The sequence below is a fragment of the Eubalaena glacialis genome, chromosome 10 (genome assembly GCF_028564815.1).
Source record: "Eubalaena glacialis isolate mEubGla1 chromosome 10, mEubGla1.1.hap2.+ XY, whole genome shotgun sequence".
Classification (NCBI taxonomy): Eukaryota; Metazoa; Chordata; class Mammalia; order Artiodactyla; family Balaenidae; genus Eubalaena; species Eubalaena glacialis.
In genome coordinates, this window is record NC_083725.1 from 83,892,985 (window position 1) to 83,913,858 (window position 20,874).

Sequence of the window (20,874 nt, forward strand, 5' to 3'; positions counted from 1 at the left end):
CGAGGCCTGTTCTGTGGCCTAGGATGTGATCTATCCTGGAGAATGTTCCATGTTCACTTGAAAAGAATGTGTATTCTGCTGCTTTTGGATGGAATGCTTTCTATAGACCATTTGGTCTAATGTGTCATTTAAGGTCTATTTTTCCTTATTGATTTTCTGTCTAGATGATCTGTCCATTGATGTAAGTAAGGTGTTAAATTCCCCTACTATTATTGTGTCACTGTTGATTTTTCCTTTTATGTCTGTTAATATTTGCCGTATACTTTGATGTGCTCCTATGTTGGGTCCATATATATTTACAATTGTTATATCTTCTTCTTGGATTGATCCCTTGAGCATTATGTAGTGTCCTTCTTTGCATCTTGTAACAGTCTTTATTTTACAGTCTATTTTGGCTGGTACAAGTATTGCTACTCCAGCTTTCTTTTGATTTCCATTTGTGTGGAATACCTTTTTCCATCCCCTCCCTTTCAGTCTTTATGTGTCTCTAGATCTGAAGTGAGTCTCTTGCAGGCAGCATGTATACACGGCTTGTTTTTGTATCCACTCAGCCAGTCTGTGTCTTTTGGTTGGAGCATTTAGTCCACTTACATTTAAGGTAATTATCGATATCTATGTTCTTATTGCCATTTTGTTAATTGTTCGGATTTGTTTTTGTAGGTCTTTTTCCCCCTTTCATCTTTTCTTCTCTTCTCTTGTGATTTGATGACTGTCTTTAGTGTTATGTTTAGATTCTTTTTCCTTTTTTGTGTGTATATCTATTATAGATTTTTGGTTTGTGGTTACCATGAGGTTTTTGTATAGCAGTCTATATATATGTACATATATATATGTATGTGTATATATATATATACACATATATATGTATGTATATATATATACACATACATATATATGTATGTATATATATGTATATATATGTGTGTGTGTATATATATATATGATTGTTTTAAGTTGCTGATCTCTTAATTTCAAATGCACTTTAAAAATCCTGCATTTGTATTCTCCTCCCCTCATGATTACTGTTTTCGGAATCATATTTTACATATAATTGTTTTGTGTATACCTTAACTGCTTATTGTGGATACAGATGATTTTACTGCTTTTGTCTTTTAACCTCCCTACTAAATTTGTGTGTAGATGATTTCCTACCTTTACTGTATGTTTGCCTACTGGTGAACTTTCTCATTTTGTAATTTTCTTGTTTCTAGTTATGGCCTTTTCTTTCTTGCCTGGAGAAGTTCCTTTAACATTTGTTGTAAAGCTGGTTTGGTGGTGCCGAATTCTTTTAGCTTTTGCTTGCCTGTGAAGGTTTTGATTTCTCCATCAAATCTGAATGAGAACCTTGTTGGGTAGAGTATTATCGGTTGTAGGTTTTCCCCTTTTATCACTTTAAATATATGGTGCCACTCCCTTCTGGCCTGCAGAGTTTCTGCTGAAAAATCAGCTGATAGCCTTATGGGAGTTCCACTGTATGTTATTTGTTGCTTTTCCCTTGCTGCTTTTAGTATTCTCTCTTTACCTTTAATTTTTGTCATTTTGATTACAATGTATCTTGTTCTGTTCCTCTTTAGGTTAAGCCTGTATGAGGCTCTGTGCTTCCTGGACTTGGGGGACTGTTTCCTTTCCCAGGTTAGGGAGGTTTTCAGCTGTTATCTCTTTCAATATTTTCTCAGGCCCCTTTTTTCTCTTTTCTCCTTCTGGGACCTCTATAATCTGAATATTAGTGCACTTGTTGTTGTCCCAGAGGTCTCTTAAACTGTCCTCATTTCTTTTCACTCTTTTTGCTTTTTTCTGTTCAGCAGCAGTGATTTCCACTACTCAGTCTTCCAGCTCACTCATCCATTCTTCTGTATCATTTAGTCTACTATTGATTTCTTCTAGTTTGTTTTTCATTTCAGTTATTGTATTCTTCATCTCTGTTTGGTTGTTCTTTATATTTTCTAACTTTTTGTTAAAAACTTCTAACTTCTCACTCTGTGCATCCATTCTCCTGCAGGCCAGAAGGGAGTGGCACCACATATTTAAAGTGATAAAAGGGAAAAACCTACAACCAGTAATACTCATCATCACTCTGAACTCTATCTTAGGTAGATTGCCTATCCCCACTTCACTTAGTTCTTCTTCTGGGATTTTATCTTGTTCCTTCGTCTGGAACATATTCCTCTGCTGCTTCATTTTGTGTAAGTTGCTACTTGTGTTTTTATGTATGTGGTAGGTTAGTTACATTTCTTAACCTTGGAGAAGTGGCCTCCTGTAGGAGGCGTCCTATGCGCCCCAGCGGTGTACTCGCCTCTTGTCACCCAAGCTACATGCTCTAGGGGTTTCCCCTAAGAGGGCTGCAGGGGTCCTTCTGTTGTGGTGGGCTGACTATATGGGCAGTCTGGTGGGCTTGGTTGGCCTCTAGTCTGGTTGGTTGCCAGGCCCTGCCTTGTGTGGATGCTGCTGGCTACTGTTTACTGGTGCCTGGTGATGAGGTGGCTAGTTGCTGGATCCTAGGTGGCCCTGGGGCTAATGCTGCCTCACTGGTGGGAGGAGTCAGGGTCCTGAAGACTCTGGCACTGCTGCCCACCCACTGGCAGATGAAGCCAGGTCCTGGGGTTAGTGCCAGGCTACTGGCAGGCAGAGCTGGTTCCTGGAGTCTGGCTGCTGGACCCAGGGATCCCAGAGCTTGTTTCAGATCGTTGATGTTAGGGGGCCAGTTCCTAACACAGATGGGTATGGGGTCCAGGGTATCCCAAAGGTTGCATTTGTCTGCTAGTGGGCAGGGCCAGGGCCCAGCTGGCCTGAGGGTAGGGTCTGGCCTACTGTCGGCAGACTCTGTCCATAGGCTGCTGGATTGTAGTTTTCTTGTGTCTGGTGCCTGCCCACTGGTGGGTGGAGTTGGGTCTTGGCCCTCTGGTGGGCAAGGCCATGCTTAGGGGCATGTCTACAGGCAGCTGTGGGCTCTGGAAGTCTTTTGGCAGCCTGTCTGCTCATGGGTGGGGCTGTGTCCCAGCCCAATTAGTTGTTTGGCCTGAGACATTCCAGCACTGGTGCCTACAGGCTGTTTGGTGGGGCCAGTCTTGGTGCTAATGAGCCAAGATATCAGCCACCAGCAGCAATGCTCATGCAGTTGAATGTTCCTAAAAATGTTTGACACCAGTGTCTATGTCCCCAGGGTGAGCCACAGCCATACCCCACCCTCGCCCCCCACCCACCCCCACCCCCCCACCCCCCCACCCCCACCCCAGCCTCTCCAGGAGACTCTCTAAGACCAGCAGGTAGGTCTGGCCCAGGCTCCTATCACATTACTGCTTTTGCCCTATGTCCAGGTGCATGTAAGATTTTGTGTTCACCCTTTAAGAGTGAAGTCTCTATTTCTCCCAGTCCTGTGGGGCTCCTGCAATTAAGCCCTGCTGGCCTTCAAAGCCAAATGCTCTGAGGGCTTGTCTTCCCAGTGCTGGACCCCCAGGCTGGGGAACCTGACTTGGGGCTCAGAACTCTCACTCCTGTGGGAGAACCTCTGCAGTATAATTATTCTCCAGTTTGTGGGTCACCCACCTGGCGGGTATGGGATTAGATTATATCGTGAGTCTCCCCCTCCTACCCATCTCGTTGTGGTTCCTTCTTTATGTCTTTAGTTGTAGAAGATCTTTTTCGGGTAGGTTGCAGTCTTTTTCACTGATGGTTGTGATTTTGGTGTGCTTGTGAGAGGAGGTGAGCTCAGGGTCTTTCTACTTCGCCATCTTGGCCGCTCTTCACCATGTACTTTTTATTCATGGCACTGAACGCAGGTTGCAGCTCTAATTTTTAAGTGTATGTCTTTTGGGGTTTTTTAAATCTCCCTTGTTAAAGTCAGTGCTCAGTAACACCTAGATCTGCCTGGGTTTTTTTGGTTGTTGTTGTTCACTATTGTATCCTCAGCATCTAGCACATGTCCCTTAGAGACTACCTGTTATAATGCTCCCATTTAACACAGGACGAAGCCAAGGCTTAAAGAGTCAAAGGATTTCCCTGAGATGACATCGTGTATAGCAGGTCCAATACCAGCTCTGGGCTCCTCGAGCCCTGCCTGAGGCTTTTCCACTGTTCTTCACCACATCATTTATTATGGAAGGAGCCCCCAGGAAAAAATATTCATGTGAGCTCAGAATGTGAGATTCAGAGGCGCAGAAACTGCTAGTGGCTCCAAGTATCCATTTCTTCTTCTCTCACATAATAATTCCCAGAGTTTTAGACCAGAAAAAGGATCCTTATCCCAGCCTCCCTTAATGCTGTATGGCAGCATGTGATTAGGCACTGACCAATGGGAGGTGAGCAGAAGTGATGTAACCAACTCCTGGGTTGTGCGTTTCCTCCTCCTCTTCTCCTCTGGATGGAATGCTGATGTGTCCAGGAGCTACGCAGGACCTCAAGGACAAAGTCACCTCTCTACACCTCTCTACAGATGGGAGCAGCAATTTAAAAGAGCCTTGGTGTCTAAGGCCTTGGAGGCACCAGTCCAGTCCTAGTAACTTCTCTCTTAAGTGAATCTTATAATGAATTTCTTTCTAGAGAAGCTCAAATCACAAACTGAAAATACTTATAAGTCCCTGTGTACTCCTTCCTCTTTAAAAAATATCTGCATTCCATTCTCAAGGCATTTATGATGATAGTGAGAGATTATTCCAAAGAAGTGACACAGACAGAGGTACAAACAAACAGTCAAAGAAACAAACTGCGGAGATACAATGAGAGATTGATCCAATCACGATGAGATAGAGAAAGTCCCAGGAAATACCAACTATGATGAGGCTGTAAGACGAGGTGGATTTTCTCCATGTGCCATCAAATCTCATTTCCATCTTCTGTTTCCTTCTCTATATCCTGGGAGATCTCTCTGTGTCTCACGATGGCCTCCCTTTCCCTCTGGCTCCTGGTTGCTTTCAGTGGAAGGGAGACACTAACAGTGATTGGAAGGCAGGAGGAGAGCGATTTGGGGATATTTTTAGCTTCCTGGCTTTCTCCTGCCAGGCTGTGATAATGTGACTCTACATACAGGGATGTAGCCCCTGTCTGGTGGCCCTTTCCTACAGCCACAGTGACAACTACAGCTACAGCCCAGAGCCCTCCCTGAGTTCTAGTAACTTCTCCTTCCCTTGTCTTTCAAGCCTAGTGATGCTACGGCTCCCTTCTGTTACTTTCCTCAGTGGGGAGAGGTCATCATCCCATGTAACTTTCCCTAATCTCATATTAGTAAATTGTCCCTTAATTAAACTCTTTTTAATCATTACATATTCGGCCATCTGTTTTCTGCTGGGAGCCCGAGAGATACAGAAAAGAAAAGAATATTTGAAAAGGAAGTAAAACAGATGGCTGGGTTATTCACATCACTTTAGCTTTGGGATGCATGCATGTGCCGTATCTTGCTCCCTGAATTAAGGACAGCAGCAGATCTCTCACCACGATAGCACATTTGAATGATTGAGAAGGAGGGGAGAGTGGGGATAAAGTCTAATAAACAGTGTTGGTTCATCAATTCAGATCTTCATGGCTGAGGCTGGCAGCACCCAGAGTTGCCAGGAGGGAGCTTCCTGTCTCCTGCCTTTTCCTGTTGGAGCCCCTGTGGCTTCCTGAATACTCCACCCCCAGGTGGAGTTATGTGAATGGGTACTAAGAGGAAAAACCCAACACTGGCTTTGGAAATAAATATTTGATAAATGTACCTTTCCTCCATTCTTGTTGCTGGAGGTGACATGCTGACCCATGATGTAGGGAAAAGTCTCATGGGATTGACAATCTCTAGAGGATGCTTCTCTGCCTTGGAGAGGTGCCAGCAGGAGCAGGGGTGAAGCCTGGTGCCCGAGTGAGACTTATCAAGATGCTGCACAGTCCCTGTGATTTCCTGTAGAGGGACCTGCTGGCAAATGAGAGTGTGGAGTTCTCTGAGTCATGATCCCTCATGAGATGTTTCTCAACATTTGGTCCAACTCTTCTCCTGTCTCTCAGCCTTTGCCCATCCCCACCACATTCAGTGCTGGTCCCTGCAAGGGATTGTTGTTGTGGAGCCTTTTGCTGCCCAACTGTGTGTTTGGGCAGCAATGCCAAGAATAAAGCACACCCTCCTTACTTGTCATTCAAGTTTCTCCATGGCCTATCCCACCCTTTCTCTTCATCATAGTAGTAACGCATACAGGTTTACAATTTCTTGCAAGTTTCAATTAAATGGTAAAAGTAAAAGTCTTCCTGAGTCCTATTCTCCAGAAGAAACAACTTGTTTCAGTTTTTTTTTTCTAAATTCTACTATCAGTAATGGTTATAGATTTGAATAGTAAACTTATATTTCTAATTTTTAATTTATCAGTATTAACAACAGAATCAATTGATTCCCCATGTAAGATATGATTCCCCACATAAGATTCTCCATATAAGAATTTAGAATATGGCTGAGATATTTGGAATTATCAGACTGGGAATTTAAAATAACTGTGATTAATATGCTAGGTATTCAATTCATTTTGGGGACAGAGAAAGTATTCTATATGATACTGTAATGGTAGATGCATGATATTCTGCATTTGTCAAAACCATTGAACTTTACAACACAAAGATTGAACCCTAACGTAAACTATGGAATTCAGCTTATAATAATGTGTCAATATTGGTTCATCAATATCAATAGATGTGCCACATTAATGGAAAATGTTAGTAACAGGAAAGACTGTGTAGTGGAGTGGGGATGGGGAGAGGGAGTATATGGGAACCCCCTGTATTTTCTGCAAAATTTTTCTATAAATCTAAAAGTGCTTTAAAATATAAAATCTATTAAAAATGAATAGGCAAACCACCAACTAGATGAATATTTATAATACACACAACTCACAAAGGACTCATATTTAGCACATGAAAACTCCTACAAATAAATAATGAAAAAGGGAAAGAATGAAAACGGGCAAAAGGTAAATAGACACTTCAAAGAAAAACAAGTAGCCAATAAGCACATGAAAATATGCTCAATTTCATAAGTCATTTGGGAAATGAAAATTAAAACATAATGAGATACCACTTCACACTAATGAGCGTGAAGTGGTATCTCAATTTTTCACACTAAAATTCAAAAGACTGGCAGTTTCATACATCACTGGTGGGAATGGGAAATAGCACAACCACTTTAGAAGAGAGTTTGACAATTTCTCATAGAGTTAAGCATACATCTCCCTGTGACCCAGGAATTTCAGTTCAGGTTATTTATCCAAGAGAAATGAAAACCTATGTCCCAAAAAGACTTGAATAAGGATGTTCACAGCAGCTTTATTCACAATAGCTAAAAGTGGAATACTGCACATATATCCATCAATATGAAAATAAACTGTAGACACCCATCCAATGAAATAGTACTGAGCTTTATAAAGGGGACGAACTACTGGTATATGCAATGCAATGTTATAAGTAAATCCCCCAAATATTATGCTGAGTGAAAGAAGGCAGGAACAAAAAAAGTACATTGTATGAGTCTAAATATATGAAGTCAAAGTTCAAGCAAAACTAATCTTTGGTGACAGAGTGGAAATGATAGTTGCCTCTGGGGCAGGAGGAATGACTTGGAGGGACATGAGGGACTTTTCAGAGGTAATGAAAATGTGTTATGTTTTGACTGGAGCTTTAGTCATATGGGTGTGTATTTATTTATTTTTTAAAATTTTCATTGGAGTATAGTTGATTTACAGTGTTGTGTTAGTTTCTGCTCTACAGCAAAGTGGATCAGTTGTACATACACATATATCCACTCTTTTAGATTCTTTTCTCATATAGATCATTACAGAGTATCGAGTAGAGGTCCCTGTGCTCTACAGTAGGTCCTTATTAGTTATCTATTCTATATGTATTGTAGTGTGTATATGTCAATCACATGGGTATTTATCGCCAAAACTCACTGACCTGTATACACTAATGATCTGTGCAATCACTCTCTCTTAACCGTACTTCAATTAAAAAAATAAAAAAATTACTAAAAGATGCAACATTTAAACTTAATATATTATTTTTATAGAACAAGTAACAAAAAATATTTTTGTGCAATTAGATTACTAAAATCAATGTTGTGAGCTTTTTGAAATAAAAGGTAAATCTGACATGCATCCTGTCCTCGGAGAACAGAGTCTAGTAAGACCCACTGGAAACCTGCATGAAGGATTAATGAACCCCAGGGAGGGAGAATCAGGGTAAAGGCGAAGGGGCGGGAATGAGAAGGGGTGCACCTGGGATTCTACTGGAGGGCATGTGGAAGGAAACCACAGGAAGACGACCCACCTCAAACCTTAAATATGCTTTGATGTTGATTTATCTGGTTATAAAACTTAACTTCATGCTTGCAAAAGTTGAAAATGGTGAAGGCAACAAACTTAAAGATGGTGACTCAAATCTGGTAAATGGAGATTTAGCACAGGCTGGACTTAAAAATTCATCATTTATTCATTCATTAAGTCATTTATTCAAGCTAGGGAGTCATTCTGACGCCTGCCAAAATCAAAGACTACTCTTTGGGGCTAGATTGAACTTTAATTCTTTTAATTGTATCAAAACAGATTGTAAGAAAGTGACCACAGAAACTTGTCAAAAATGTAATGTTAATCCCTACCAAGTGTAGTGACCAAAGAAATTTAAGACCTTTCTTGCACTGCTTTCAACTTCTGCTGAAGGTGGGATTCTTCAACAGTGGAAACAGTCTTGGACCCCAGAGTTGGCGAAGCTCCCATGGGGATGGGGTGAAGGCCCCTGGGTAAGAGTCCTTAAGACACTGCACTCAGTGTTTGTATAACAGGCACTGTCTCACTCAATCCTCACTACCCAAATTATTACTTTTTTAACCGTTTTAAGATCAGGGGTCCAGAGGCTGAGAGAAGTTAAGAAACCCTCCCAAACTGATAGGGAGAAAATTGGCTCTCAAAGCCACATTTGTCTGACTGAGGCAGAGACTCTGAATCAGGACACCAGACTGCTTCCTGACGCCTTCAGGGTTTCCTGAGGTAGGGTGCCTTTGCTTCCATCCACTTCTGATAGGTCCTCCAGAGCCTTCTGGAGAACCACCTTGAGGTCTGCTGTCCTCGCCTCTTTGGCTGCCTCTGCCTAAAGGAGCCAATGAAGAAGTAAATGATGATGCTGGTGCAGCTGGACAGGCCCAAGGCCACCAGCCAGTGATGACAGGGGAACACAAACAAATCATCCTGAATCCAGATTAAGAAGAACCAGTGGATGCCGAAGGGCAGGCCACAGAGGAGGAAGACTCGAACTGTGAGCACAGTAGTCACACACAGCCTGGTCAGCTGCATTGCTGGGACCTACAGAGGATCCTGACCGGCAGGGCAAGGCTGCACCCAGCGAGGAACACGGATAAGAATGTCAGCCACCCAGCAGTGATGAAATCAAACACCCGACACTAAATGCGATTAAAGTCCATTAACAGGAAGCCACAATACTTCCCTTCCAGGGTGCTCAGCAGCAGGGCCAGGGCCCAAAACAGGGCACACATGATAGCCGATAAGTGTTTGGGGCGGTGGCAGCGGTACCAGATGGGACACAGGTCAGACAGGCAGTGCTCGGTGCTAATGGCGCTGAGAAAGCTCAGGCCTGTGAGGTAGGCAAAGGTCAGCACAGTGGTGAAAAAACTGGGGATGGGGCTGGAGCTGGAGTGGCAGGAGGTGATGAGCTTCTCCAGGGAACCTATAATGTGGCAGCAGAGGAAGATGAAGTCGGCTTCCCCCAGGTTGAGGATGTAGATGGAGAAGGCATTCCTGTGCAGGTGGAAGCCCAGGAGCCACAGCACAACTGCGTTTCCCGCCAGTCCTTCCAAGGCGATGATGATCATCAGCAAGACCAGGGTCAGGGTCGCCACACTGAAAGTCTGAGGAAGGTCCTGGTCACTTCGATTCACTGGTGTGAGTTCCGGCTCCCAGGCGGGGGTGGTTGGATCCAAGCTCAGAAACCCCCCACTGGTGCTCCTGGGAACACAAACAAGACGCGAACACCTGCTGTGTGATCATTGATCCTCATGGCCACCCTACAAGGTGGGAATTACCGTCCCTGTGTTACAGAGGAGGGAATTGGAGCCTTGCAGAGATTAAGATACTTACCGAAATCCACACAGCGCTGGAGACCTGGAACCTGGATTCAAACCCAGTTCTCTCTGACTCAAATGCCTGGGTTCTCTCTACTGCAACACGGACTCTCTACTGACATGGGAATGTTACCTCCACTCAACCTCCCAGGCCATGTCATGTCTGCAGGAGGAGAAAAATCTGGACAGTTTATGCGGGGGTGACAATAGGACTCTGAGCTCAGCATTCCTTCTGCCTGGGACAGAGATTACCTTTTAGGGCCAGGAAGACAGAAACCCCAGGCATGACGTGCAGGCCATCTTAGTGACTGAGAGGAGTGCACCCATCAGGGAGAAAGGAGATCATGATTTAGGGTTATGAAGGTTATGTGATCTTTTGCTATGACAGGTGCGAGTGAGTCAGGAGGCCTCTTGAGCTAGAAATGGCCCAGTGTGTGAGTTTGTGAGGACAGACAGTACTTTTCTCCATGCATTAGTGTGTCCCCAGTGCCCAGCTCTGTGTGGTGGACACAGTTTAAGTCACTCTTATAATGGATTTCTTTCTAGAGAAGCCCAAATCACAAACTGAAAATCCTTATAAATACCTGTGTACCCCCATCTTAAAAAAACAACGATTACATTCCATTCTCAAGGCATTTCTGATGATAGTGAGAGATTATTCCAAAGAAGTGACACCAGATAGAGGTGCAAACCAACAAACAGTTAAAGAAACAAACTGAGGAGATACAGTGAGATACTGACCCAGTCCCAGGAAATAGCGACTGTGAGGAGGCTATAAGAAGAGATAAGTTTTCTCTATTTGCCATCAAGTCTCATTTCCATCGTCTGTACCCTTCTCTGCGTCCCGTGAAATGTCTCTGTGCCTAATTGATGACCTCCCTCTCTCTCTGGCTCCCGTTTGCTTCCAGAGGAAGGGAGACACTGACAGGAAGCTGGAGGGCAGGAAGAGAGTGATTTGGGTTTTTTAACTCCCTGGCTGTCTCCCTACCAGGCTGTGAGTTGGCAGTGGCAGTGTTAGTCTACCTGAAGACATAGCCCCTGTCTGGTGGCCCTTTCCTACAGCCATAGTGACAACTACAGCTACAGCCAGAGCCCTCCCTGAGTTCTGGTAACTACTCCTTCCTTTTCCCCTTTAGGCCCAGCAATGGTAACAGCGCCCTATGAAGACTTGTCTTGGGGGGCTTCAGCATCCTTTATAGATTCCCCTTAGCTGTGCCCACACCTTTGTAACCAGTCCCTCATTAAACTCTCCTCAATGACCCATTATATTGTGCTCTGTATTTTCTGCTGGGACAATGCCAGATGTAAGGATACAACAAGCAAAAGAAAAAACAATGAACAGCAAGCAAATCTGTGAAACCTGAGGTTAGTAACAACAATTTAGTTTGGGAATGCAACGCCAGCATGCCATCTCACTCCCTAAATTAAAATTAGCAGAATATTTCTGCTTATAGTTGCAGATTTGAACGTTTGGAGAGAAAGGGAGCATATAGGGAGATGGAACGGAAGCGGAAAGAACCTGGCTGATCCCGTTTGACTCTCCCGTAGTCCAAGCTACCAGCAGCCAAAGCTTCCATCGGGAGCTTCATGTCTCCCGACTGTGGCTGATGGGTACCCGTGCTCCCTGCCTGCCTTACCCCAACATGAATTCATGAGCATGTAGACTAAGGAGGGGAAAACAAATCTGCCTTTGATCGAAGATAGTTCTTGAGCAAACTCTTACCTTAACACCATTCTTCTTGCTGGAGGTGGTGAGTAGGAAAGAAAGAGCTTTCCTGGGATTGACAAACAGCAGAGAATGCTTTTTCACCCTCTGGATGGGGAGGTGCCTGCAGTAGCAGGAGAGAAACCTGGTGACCGAGGGAGGCTTATCAAGATGCTGGACAGCCCCCGTGATTTCCTGCACGAGGGGTACTGGCAAATGAGAGATCCTGGAGATGAGTGAGACAAGAAACCTCATGAAATGTTTCTCATTTGCCCTGACTCCAGTCACTTATCTCAGCCTCTCTACCCATCCTACCCAATCCGGTCCCCTTCCCTGTGAGGAATGGCTGTCCCAAAGCCTTTTGCTGCCCCCTGTGAGCCTGTGCAGGAAGCTGACCCACCAAGCAACATGAGCTTCCATAGCTAAAGAATAGTTTGCTTGGCATACAAGGCCCTGCGTGGCCTGACTCACTTGATCTTTTAAAATTTAATCACAGAAGTAATAAGTGCACATTCATTTTATTTCAAATGACACCAAAGTGTATAAAATGAAATGTAAAGGATCTCCAAATCTCATTCCCCAATAGCAACCAATGTCCAGTTTCCATTCTTAATGCTTATAGAAGTTAATATTGTAGTTTTATATAATAAAAAACTACATTTATATTTTTGATTTATCAATATCAACAACAGGATATATTGAGTTCCCTTATGAAAGATAAGGAATTTAGCACACCACATGCACTCTCTGTCACCTTCCTCCCTCTACATCATGATATTTGTTAGCTAGATTATTTTTAGATTGTCTAGAGCCAACCAGTATTTTCAGTCTTAGCTCCTATGACTTCCTTTCATGTGCCCATGCTACCACCAAATTGAGTTACTTGTTTCCTTTGAAAACTTAACTATGAAGCATTTAAAGCAATCAGAAAAGTGTATTCACTCATGTGCTCCTTTACCCAACACTATTGTGTGCCTATGCTGTGCCAGGCTCTGTTCCAGGCAGTGAAGATGTGATGATGACAACACACAAGACTATGCCCCTTATGTTCCACAGGAGCTGGTGAGCTCACCCTGGGAGTGAGCGTTCGTGAAGAGGTTTGAGACTCAACATTAGGGCCTCCAACCTCCAGAGACTTGGAAGAAGAGGAGGACTCAGCCAACAGAGTAGTGAAAATCAGCTACTGAAGAAAGAGTAAGCTAGGAGAGCATCCTAGAGACAGAACGGAAAAACTGTTCTAGAAGATGGGAGTGAGCAATAGCATCAATCCTACTCAAAAGACTGAGTAAGATGAAGACCAAGAATTGACCTTGGGATGTACAATAGGGAGTCATGGCCGATCTTGACAGGCATGATTCCAGGGGACGGTGAGGCTGGAAAATTGAAGGATGTGGGTTTTGGAGAGAATGGTGTGATATCAGACCTGGAAAACCCCAGAGAGTCAACATGAGAAGCTACCGCAAAGACAGGTAGCTTAGAAAGGTGGCTGGGGACAAAATTACTCTACAGAAAGCAACAGATTTCCTATGTATGAAAAAAAGTGAGAAACTATAATAAAATGAAGCTTCACCTGCTTCTGGAGAGAAAAAGAAATCAGTGAGGACTGATCAGCCCTACAAGAAATTAGAACACATTCTAAAGCCTCGGTGAATACAACAATGAGGTTCTAACATAAAAACAGGCAGAGAGATTGTTGGAGCAGGGCAGAGGGTCTCAGGAATCAAACATAAATGCATATGGAATCCAGTATATGATAAAGAGGCCATTTCAAATGGGAGGAGGTAGAGATAAAATAATAAAAATAGTAAATTGATAAGAGTCATGGGGCAACTGGGAAGCCATCTAGAATAAAATACTGTAGGGATCATACCTCATATCTTACACCATGTTAACTTTAAAATGGATTGTGTATTTAAATATAAATAAGAGAAGCAAAAAGAATTAGAAGGAAACATGGGGAAATTCTTTTATTACCCTGGTTTGGGGAAGATCTTCCTAACCCTGACACAAAACTCAAAAGTCATAAATAAAAATATTGAATAAAAATAATTGAAAATTAAAAATAATTTTTCTGCATGGAAAAGGCCACCATAGGCAAGTCAAACAACAAACTGGGAAAAAGTATTTATAATGCATATCTTGGACAAAAATATCTATATCTATGTCCATATCTATATCTATACCTATCTATATCTCCAACACGTTACTAAGAGAGAACCCTAACAACCTAGTAAGAAAATGACCAACTCAGTTCCTACAAAACCCATGTTTGTTAAACATGAGAAAAAAATGCTGTACTCTTGATGAGAAAGGGTAATTGAGACTCTACCAAGATAGTTCCATCTTCAGATTTTCAAATATTCAAAAGTTTGATACTGAATGTTCGAGAATGCGTGAGGAAAGTGGCGCTCTCGCATGATTGGCACTCCCAAGCAAAACTTTGTCCCAAAAAGGAAGCTGCTCATAAGAGTCTTTACACAAAGCTATGCTGGTGAGAGATGTGACGGCAACCCTGAGAGTTTAGTGAACAGTCATTACAGTCACCACATTATCAGGAACAGGTCTCTAAACCTTCCCGTTTTTTAAAGATTTCTCAAAAAATGGGAGGAGAAGAGGAAGTTCTTTGGTGCTGTCCAGAAGGTCACTGGCTTTACAGAGGATGTTTTTTTTTCTGCTCAACTTGTCTGGAAGTTTTATGATTCATCTATTTTCCAGGCAATTACCGTAGCTATTTAACATACTTATGCAAAGTCTAAAGGCAGCTTTAGCTCTGTAGTTACAACCTTGCACCTGGACACAAGGGTTAACCAGCAGGTTGTATTTCAGCTTGCATTCCCCTCCTTTGCCCTGTACTTTGTTTGGTGTGGTGGACAAATTATACAACTGCCCCCAGAAGTCTGCCCTCCTCATGAACATCACCAAGACCTCAGAAAGCTTTAACCTCTGTCTCCTTCCTCCCAATCAACTGTGCTCCAGTACGTTATTTTGACTCTGTTCTCTTGGCCCCCCTCCCAAGAAATTAAACATTTATTATAGTTTTAAAGAGTCAGTGTTTGTTCAAATGTATCCCCATAGTCACCAATGTTTTTGCTCACCCTCGCATTTCACATCTCATATCTTCCATTCCTTGAAATACATTCTTCAGAAGTTCCTTTTGTGAGAGTCTATGCGTGGTTAATGCCCTCGTTTTTCTCTGTCTGCAAATGTCATTGTTTCGCCCTCATTTTCTAGAGGGTTCTTCCAGGCTGGCGTCGTAGTGTGACAGTTGCTGTCCTCCAGCACATTGAAGATCCACTGTCTTTGGCTGCCAATGTTACTCTTGTGAGACTGGCCATCAGTCAAGTTGCCAATCACTTGCAGTGATCTGCCTTTTTTCTTTCTAAGAGCTTTCCTTTTTCTCTGGTGTGGTACACTTTCACCAAAATGTGTCTGGTGGCTTTCTCTTTATATCATGTTTGGGGTTTGTGGTGTTTCCTGGATGATTTTCTGCTATTATTTCTTCAAATATTGCATGGTGGTTAAGAACACAAACTCTGGAGCCAGGCTACTTGGCATCTCTATGTGACCTTGGACAAATGTTGTAACTCCTCTATGTTTCAATTTCCTCATCTGTAAAATGGGGATGACATTATGACCTACCTATAGGTTTGTTGTGAACATTAGTGAGTTAATTATATAATAGTTTAGAACAGGGACACATGGTAAGCACTATATACTTCTTGGCTCCTATGATCATTTTTATTATTTTCTCTTTCTAGAAGTTTCATTCAACATATGTTAGTGTTTCTCTTTCTAGTCTCCATATCCCTTAACACCTTTTTCTTATTTTCCATCTCTCTGGCTCCTAGGCAGCTTTCTGGGTAATTTCTACAGATGGATCTTCTGAGTTTCTGGTCTCTTTTCCACTGTGTCTAATCTTCTGTTTAATTCATCCACTGAATTTTAAATTCAGTTTTTATATTATTATTTTCTAGACGTTCTACTTGAGATTTTGTTTTTAAATTTGCTTGGTCAGCTTTTGGCTTGGTCTTGATGCTGGCTCACATTGTCAATTCTCTTTTATGTCTTTAACCCTATTTAAGCATAGCAATATTATAATTCTCCATCTGAAAATTCCAATGCCAAAGTCTATCTATGTCTGATTTTATTGTCTATTGTTTCTTCTATCTTTTCATATGGTGCCTTGTTTCTTTGTGTGTTTGTAATTTTAGACTATCAGCTGCTCACTTTCCTTGGGACTTTATTTGTGGGAATTCCTTGAGGTCTGAATTATAGTTGAGTTCTTCCAGAGAAGACTTGTGGGGGTTTTTTGCTGATTGACTCGGGAAACTTCCCAACATGGCTCTCATCTATCAGGATGTCCCCAGAAACCTCATCTGTCATTTGAAGTTTTAGGGAGACAACAGGTTGTGTGAGTTTGGACCACAATGTGTCTTGTGGCTACAAATTCTCAAGAGAAAATTTCTCTTCCCCCACATCCAAGCTTGGTCAAACAATTTCTTGGTGGTTTTATTTCTCACTAATGAGAAAAACACTAAGGTTTAGTCTTTGAAGTCTCAATTTTTCATGGGGCACCCCTGTTAGACTTCCCACTTTTGGGTTGTCCTAAAACTTTATCTTCTACCCTTGCTAGATCATGCAGGGCTTGTAGTAGTCATACTAGGAAATATGAGTTTCCTTCTGAGAGCAAAGGGGGTCCATTTAAGGAATTTAAGCAAGGAAGTAACTTGATCAGCTCTGCACTTCAGAAGAGTCTCTCAGGCTGCTGGGACGAGAATATATAGAATATAGATGAAACTATAAATCTCTCGTCAGACCTCTACATGGAAACAACTGCATGAATACTATGATACATGCATACAAAGTATACAACTATTTATGCTGTTTTGTAATATGTAATATATATCCAGTTCGATAATTATTAATTGTGGAACCTGTTTTGTCATAGTTCCTTATCCTTAAAATGAGATGCTTTTCAGCTGTGATGAATCTAAAATGAAATCCCTGGTACCTGTGGAGGCTTCTTTCCTTCATGTACCCTCCCTTCTCCTTGGATTTGTTTTGTACCAAAGAGAGTGGAGACCTCAAATGGGGCTCTCTCTGAGGCCAAACTTGATCCCAGGATGACTCTCATTCATTAGGTCCTTAGTGGTTCCTGGAGGCTCCCCTTTTCATCATTGTGATATACTCATTAATGTAGGCCCCTCTCCATGGCCCCAAATTTTGTGTTATGAATTCTTTCCATTAGAATTGAGAATGCAGGGCAGTGTCATTTAGAAAGTCCCTATAAAGGACAGTTTTGTTGGAGAGTACGTGTTGCGGGGAGGGTATGTGTATGTGTGTGTGTGTGTGTGTAGCTGATTTTACTACATGAGCTTGCACAGATACATATTTTGGGGGGGGGGTGGCTCATCGCTGATCTGGGCCTCTTCTCATTCCACTCCGTGCAGTTATCACCAGCCACTGAAAGCCAAGCAGGTGCAATGAAACCAGGAGAGGGAGAGTATCCTGATGATGTCATTTGAACTTGGATCCTACTACGCCTGGAGCCAGGTTCTCTTGCAGACCCCCAGTTATTTGAACCAATAATGTCCCATTTTTGCCGAAATGAATTTCATTTGGGCCTGTCCTTTGCTCACACAGCCATAAATATGTCCATATCAAAGCATTTATCACACAGGACTTTAAGCATCTGAGGACATGATTTTTCTCCCACTGCACTATGATCTCTTTGAGAGTAACAGACATGTCTTTGAGTCCCAGGGCCTGGGATAGTGCCTGACCCCATGCTCAGCAATTTTTTTTTGCAGTGCATACACTTGTGTCTGCAAGCATGAGTGAATTAGTGATTGAATAGATGACTTGGAGAGGTGAAGGCTGGGAAGTCATTCTGGGCAGAGAACTTTTAAAGCTTCACTGTGAGAAACATCTGCCAATAGAAGAGCAAAACAAAATGAAGGCAAAGAAAATTTGACAGGTTAAAATCCACTTTAAAATGTACCCAACAGTTAAGAAGCCCAGCCCTTGTGGGAAATAGAATGTACCTGTAGTTGACTTAGGTTAGTTTCCCAATGCCTGTACTATTTGGGAAGCAGTGTGTTGAGAGTCGGGGAGCAGGCCACAGTGACATAGAGAGTCACAGGGGGGTCCAGGAAAGTGGACACAGAATACGCTGGGGTTGGGGGTGGGGACAGAAAGGTCCCTGGGTTGCAGGATCCTTCCTTTAAAAACCCCTTTGGAAAATGGGCTTCACCAATCTCTTGTCTCTTCTTCTTCTTCATCTTTTTTTTTTTTTTTTTTTTTAAGATTGTAGCCTTATTGTATTTTATTTTATTTTATTTTTTTGGCTGTGCGGTGTGGCATGCGGAATGTTAGTTCCCTGCCCAGGGATCGAACCCGTGCCCCCTGTGTTGAGAGCACAGAGTCTTAACCACTGGACCGACAGGGAAGTCCCTCTTGTCTCTTCTTGACCAGGGATGGAAGACTAAGGGTGCGTAATCAGAATGACGGTTGATCTATGGTGGCCCTGCCATGGGGTGCTGGAGGACTGGATCAAAGTTAGTCTGAACTGGTTGGATGGAAGGAGAAACAGTTATATGACTTCAGCGAGGGAAAGAGGAGTTAAGCTGGGGAGAGCTGAGGAGGGCAAGAGGTCAGAGCCTCCCTTGTGAGAGCAACCATGGTCCTTGAATAGGAAATCACATGGCTTCTCAGACTCTTGGTAACACCAGATAAGGCAGCAACTTCTCCAGGGCTCTCCCAGCCAGAGGACCAGAAGTTTACTACAGAGTCAGGGGCTCCAGGAAGGACCTCCTGCTTCAAGGCAGTTCTGAGCTGACTTTCTACTGGAGTAGAGGAGAAAGAAGGCTTATTGAATTCTTTTCTTCTCATCCTTTGTCATTTAGGTCAATCTGCTCTTGCTCAGACAAGGGCTAGGCTCCTCAGAAAGTCAGAGGATCATGGAGGCAGGAGTTCCAGGGCTCCTAGCAGCTGAGTGGTCAGGGAAGCCTGCAGCCAGGTTCTTCTGAGTGGGGAGAGCCAGCTCCTTTCTGGTCCTTCATACCATGTCCTTCCATCTGTCAGCCGTTCAGATCTGCTGTCAGGGAACATGGTCTGGGGGGATTCTGGGAATGAAAAATTTGGGACAACCAATGCTCTAGTTTTCCTCGTTGGAATTTCTTTTTCCTCCAAGCATCACATAAATTCATTCACAAATATTTCTTGAATGGCTACTTTGTGCAGGGCACTGTGGTAGGAACTGATTATAAGGAGTGAGCATCACAGACAAAAATCCCAGTGCCTGTTAAAGGTTACATTCTGGACACACGTGTATGCGTAGTCGGTAGGCTTGGATTAACTGCGTACTACTCTGGTTGATTTTTCCTGTTTGATCTGATCGTATTCAATTCAGTGCTAGCAACCTCTCTGCTGTGAAAGGCATGTGGCCCCTATACCTTGGTGTTCCTTTCTTTCCTGAAGCTCCCCACATTGTGCTGACCCACATTTGTTTCTTTCACTCCATCAGTTTCTCTCCAAGGCTCACAGATGCCCAGATCTCACAGGTGGAGGGGGTATTAGCGACCACACTGCATTTGGGAAAACTGAGAGTCAGGGAGGGCATGTGCCGTGTCAAGGTCAGACACAGAGCAGGGAACAGAACTGTAGGCTCCGCCCTGGTGCTGGCACTGCCCCCTCCCCCTCACCACAAAGCCCTCCCTTTGACTCCTTCACCTTTGGGTGATCTTGCTGGGGCAAGATAATCTCACCTTTTTCAGAAAAAGGGCACTGTCTGAGGCTGCGACCACCGACCACTGGAGGCACTTGGACCACTCCCGGGTCGGTCAGCAGCCAATCTGCTGCTTTGACTGACCCTGGTGGCCATGTGACCAAGGAGCCTCTTGCGTCGCTATCAAGGTGATGACTCTTTGCCCATACCATTGCCCACCGGATGGGTTCTCCCTGTCTGCCTGTCTCTGACTCTGTCTAGGTTTTTTGCTGTCTTTGTCCCCTCTCTGTTTATCTCTGCCCGCCTCTATTTCTGCTTTTCTTCTTTCTGTCCCTGGTTCTGTATGTCACTCCTATCCATGCCCTCATTCCCAGACCTTCACATCACCTTCAGCAGTTTGAGGGGATTATCTCTGCCGGTCCTCATTAGGGCGCCATTCTTCTCGTAACAGCTCAGTCTGGGGACCTTGGAGGTGTGTGAGGACCATGGGAGAAGCAGGGGCAGGACTTGGAAGGTCTCTGGAGAGTTTCTGCTGGATCCAGAGCTGGAGTCATAGAGTCAGGCACTTCCCTGAAGTTGGTGTCAGCTCCAGGGTGTGCATGCAGGCCCTATGAGGGTAACTGAGCATGCAGGACAAAGGCAGCGGGCATCTGGTCCTTTGGTAGCAAGCGTGTGGAGGCAAAGGAAAAGGGAAAGGGCTGGGGAGAGTAGCTCCCAGTAGCCTTGCTGACTCTGGAGGAACGGATGCTTGGAGTTGGGCTTGAGCTACTTGTTGGGACCAGAGGTTTATGGGTAAAGTATGTTAGTAAGTCTGATGTTTGTAAATACCTCTATATACTTTGTGAAGACAGTGACAAGAAGATTCCAGTGCATTTCCACGTGTTTTGTGTTCTAAGGGATGTCCAGCAATGGCTAGAAGGCCCCTGACTGTGGACCCAGCCGCCCCAGCCTGCCTGAGCACCCTGGCCCTAGGGGAGTTCTTCTGATGGCTTCTACTCTAACCCTACGGGAGCTCTATAATGAGGACCTCTTCTGATGGCTTTCCAGGGGTCCTGAGCCTGGATTTCGCTGACTCAGCTCATTGCCTTCTGTGGTCAAGCGGCAGACAGAGTGGGCTTCTCCATCCCTATCCTCTGCCGCCAGCCTCCTCCTTTCCTGTATGCTTCTCTTCTCCTTTAACCAGGAGGTCTTGAATGAAAATTGTGCTCCCAGTGCTTCACCTTGTTATACATGCCACCTGCTTCTCCTACATGCTAGACCTGAGCATCCTGCTGGCTGTCAGCCACAAGTGCTGCATCTCTGTCGTCCTCCTGCTCTGGTAACCCTATCACTCAAGCCCAGAACGCATTAGCTGTTGTGTGTCCTGCT

The 20,874-nt window shown here is 43.7% G+C and overlaps 1 protein-coding gene across 1 annotated transcript; it reads right to left on the reverse strand.

Annotated features, from left to right (window-relative positions):
* Positions 1-8,943: 8,943 nt before the first annotated feature.
* Positions 8,944-19,718, reverse strand: MRGPRX2 (MAS related GPR family member X2). Its single transcript, XM_061203746.1, is given in 6 exon segments — positions 8,944-9,053; positions 9,056-9,292; positions 9,295-9,959; positions 10,535-10,617; positions 11,799-11,989; positions 19,547-19,718. Coding segments are annotated over 6 exon segments (1,458 nt in total).
* Positions 19,719-20,874: the final 1,156 nt, after the last annotated feature.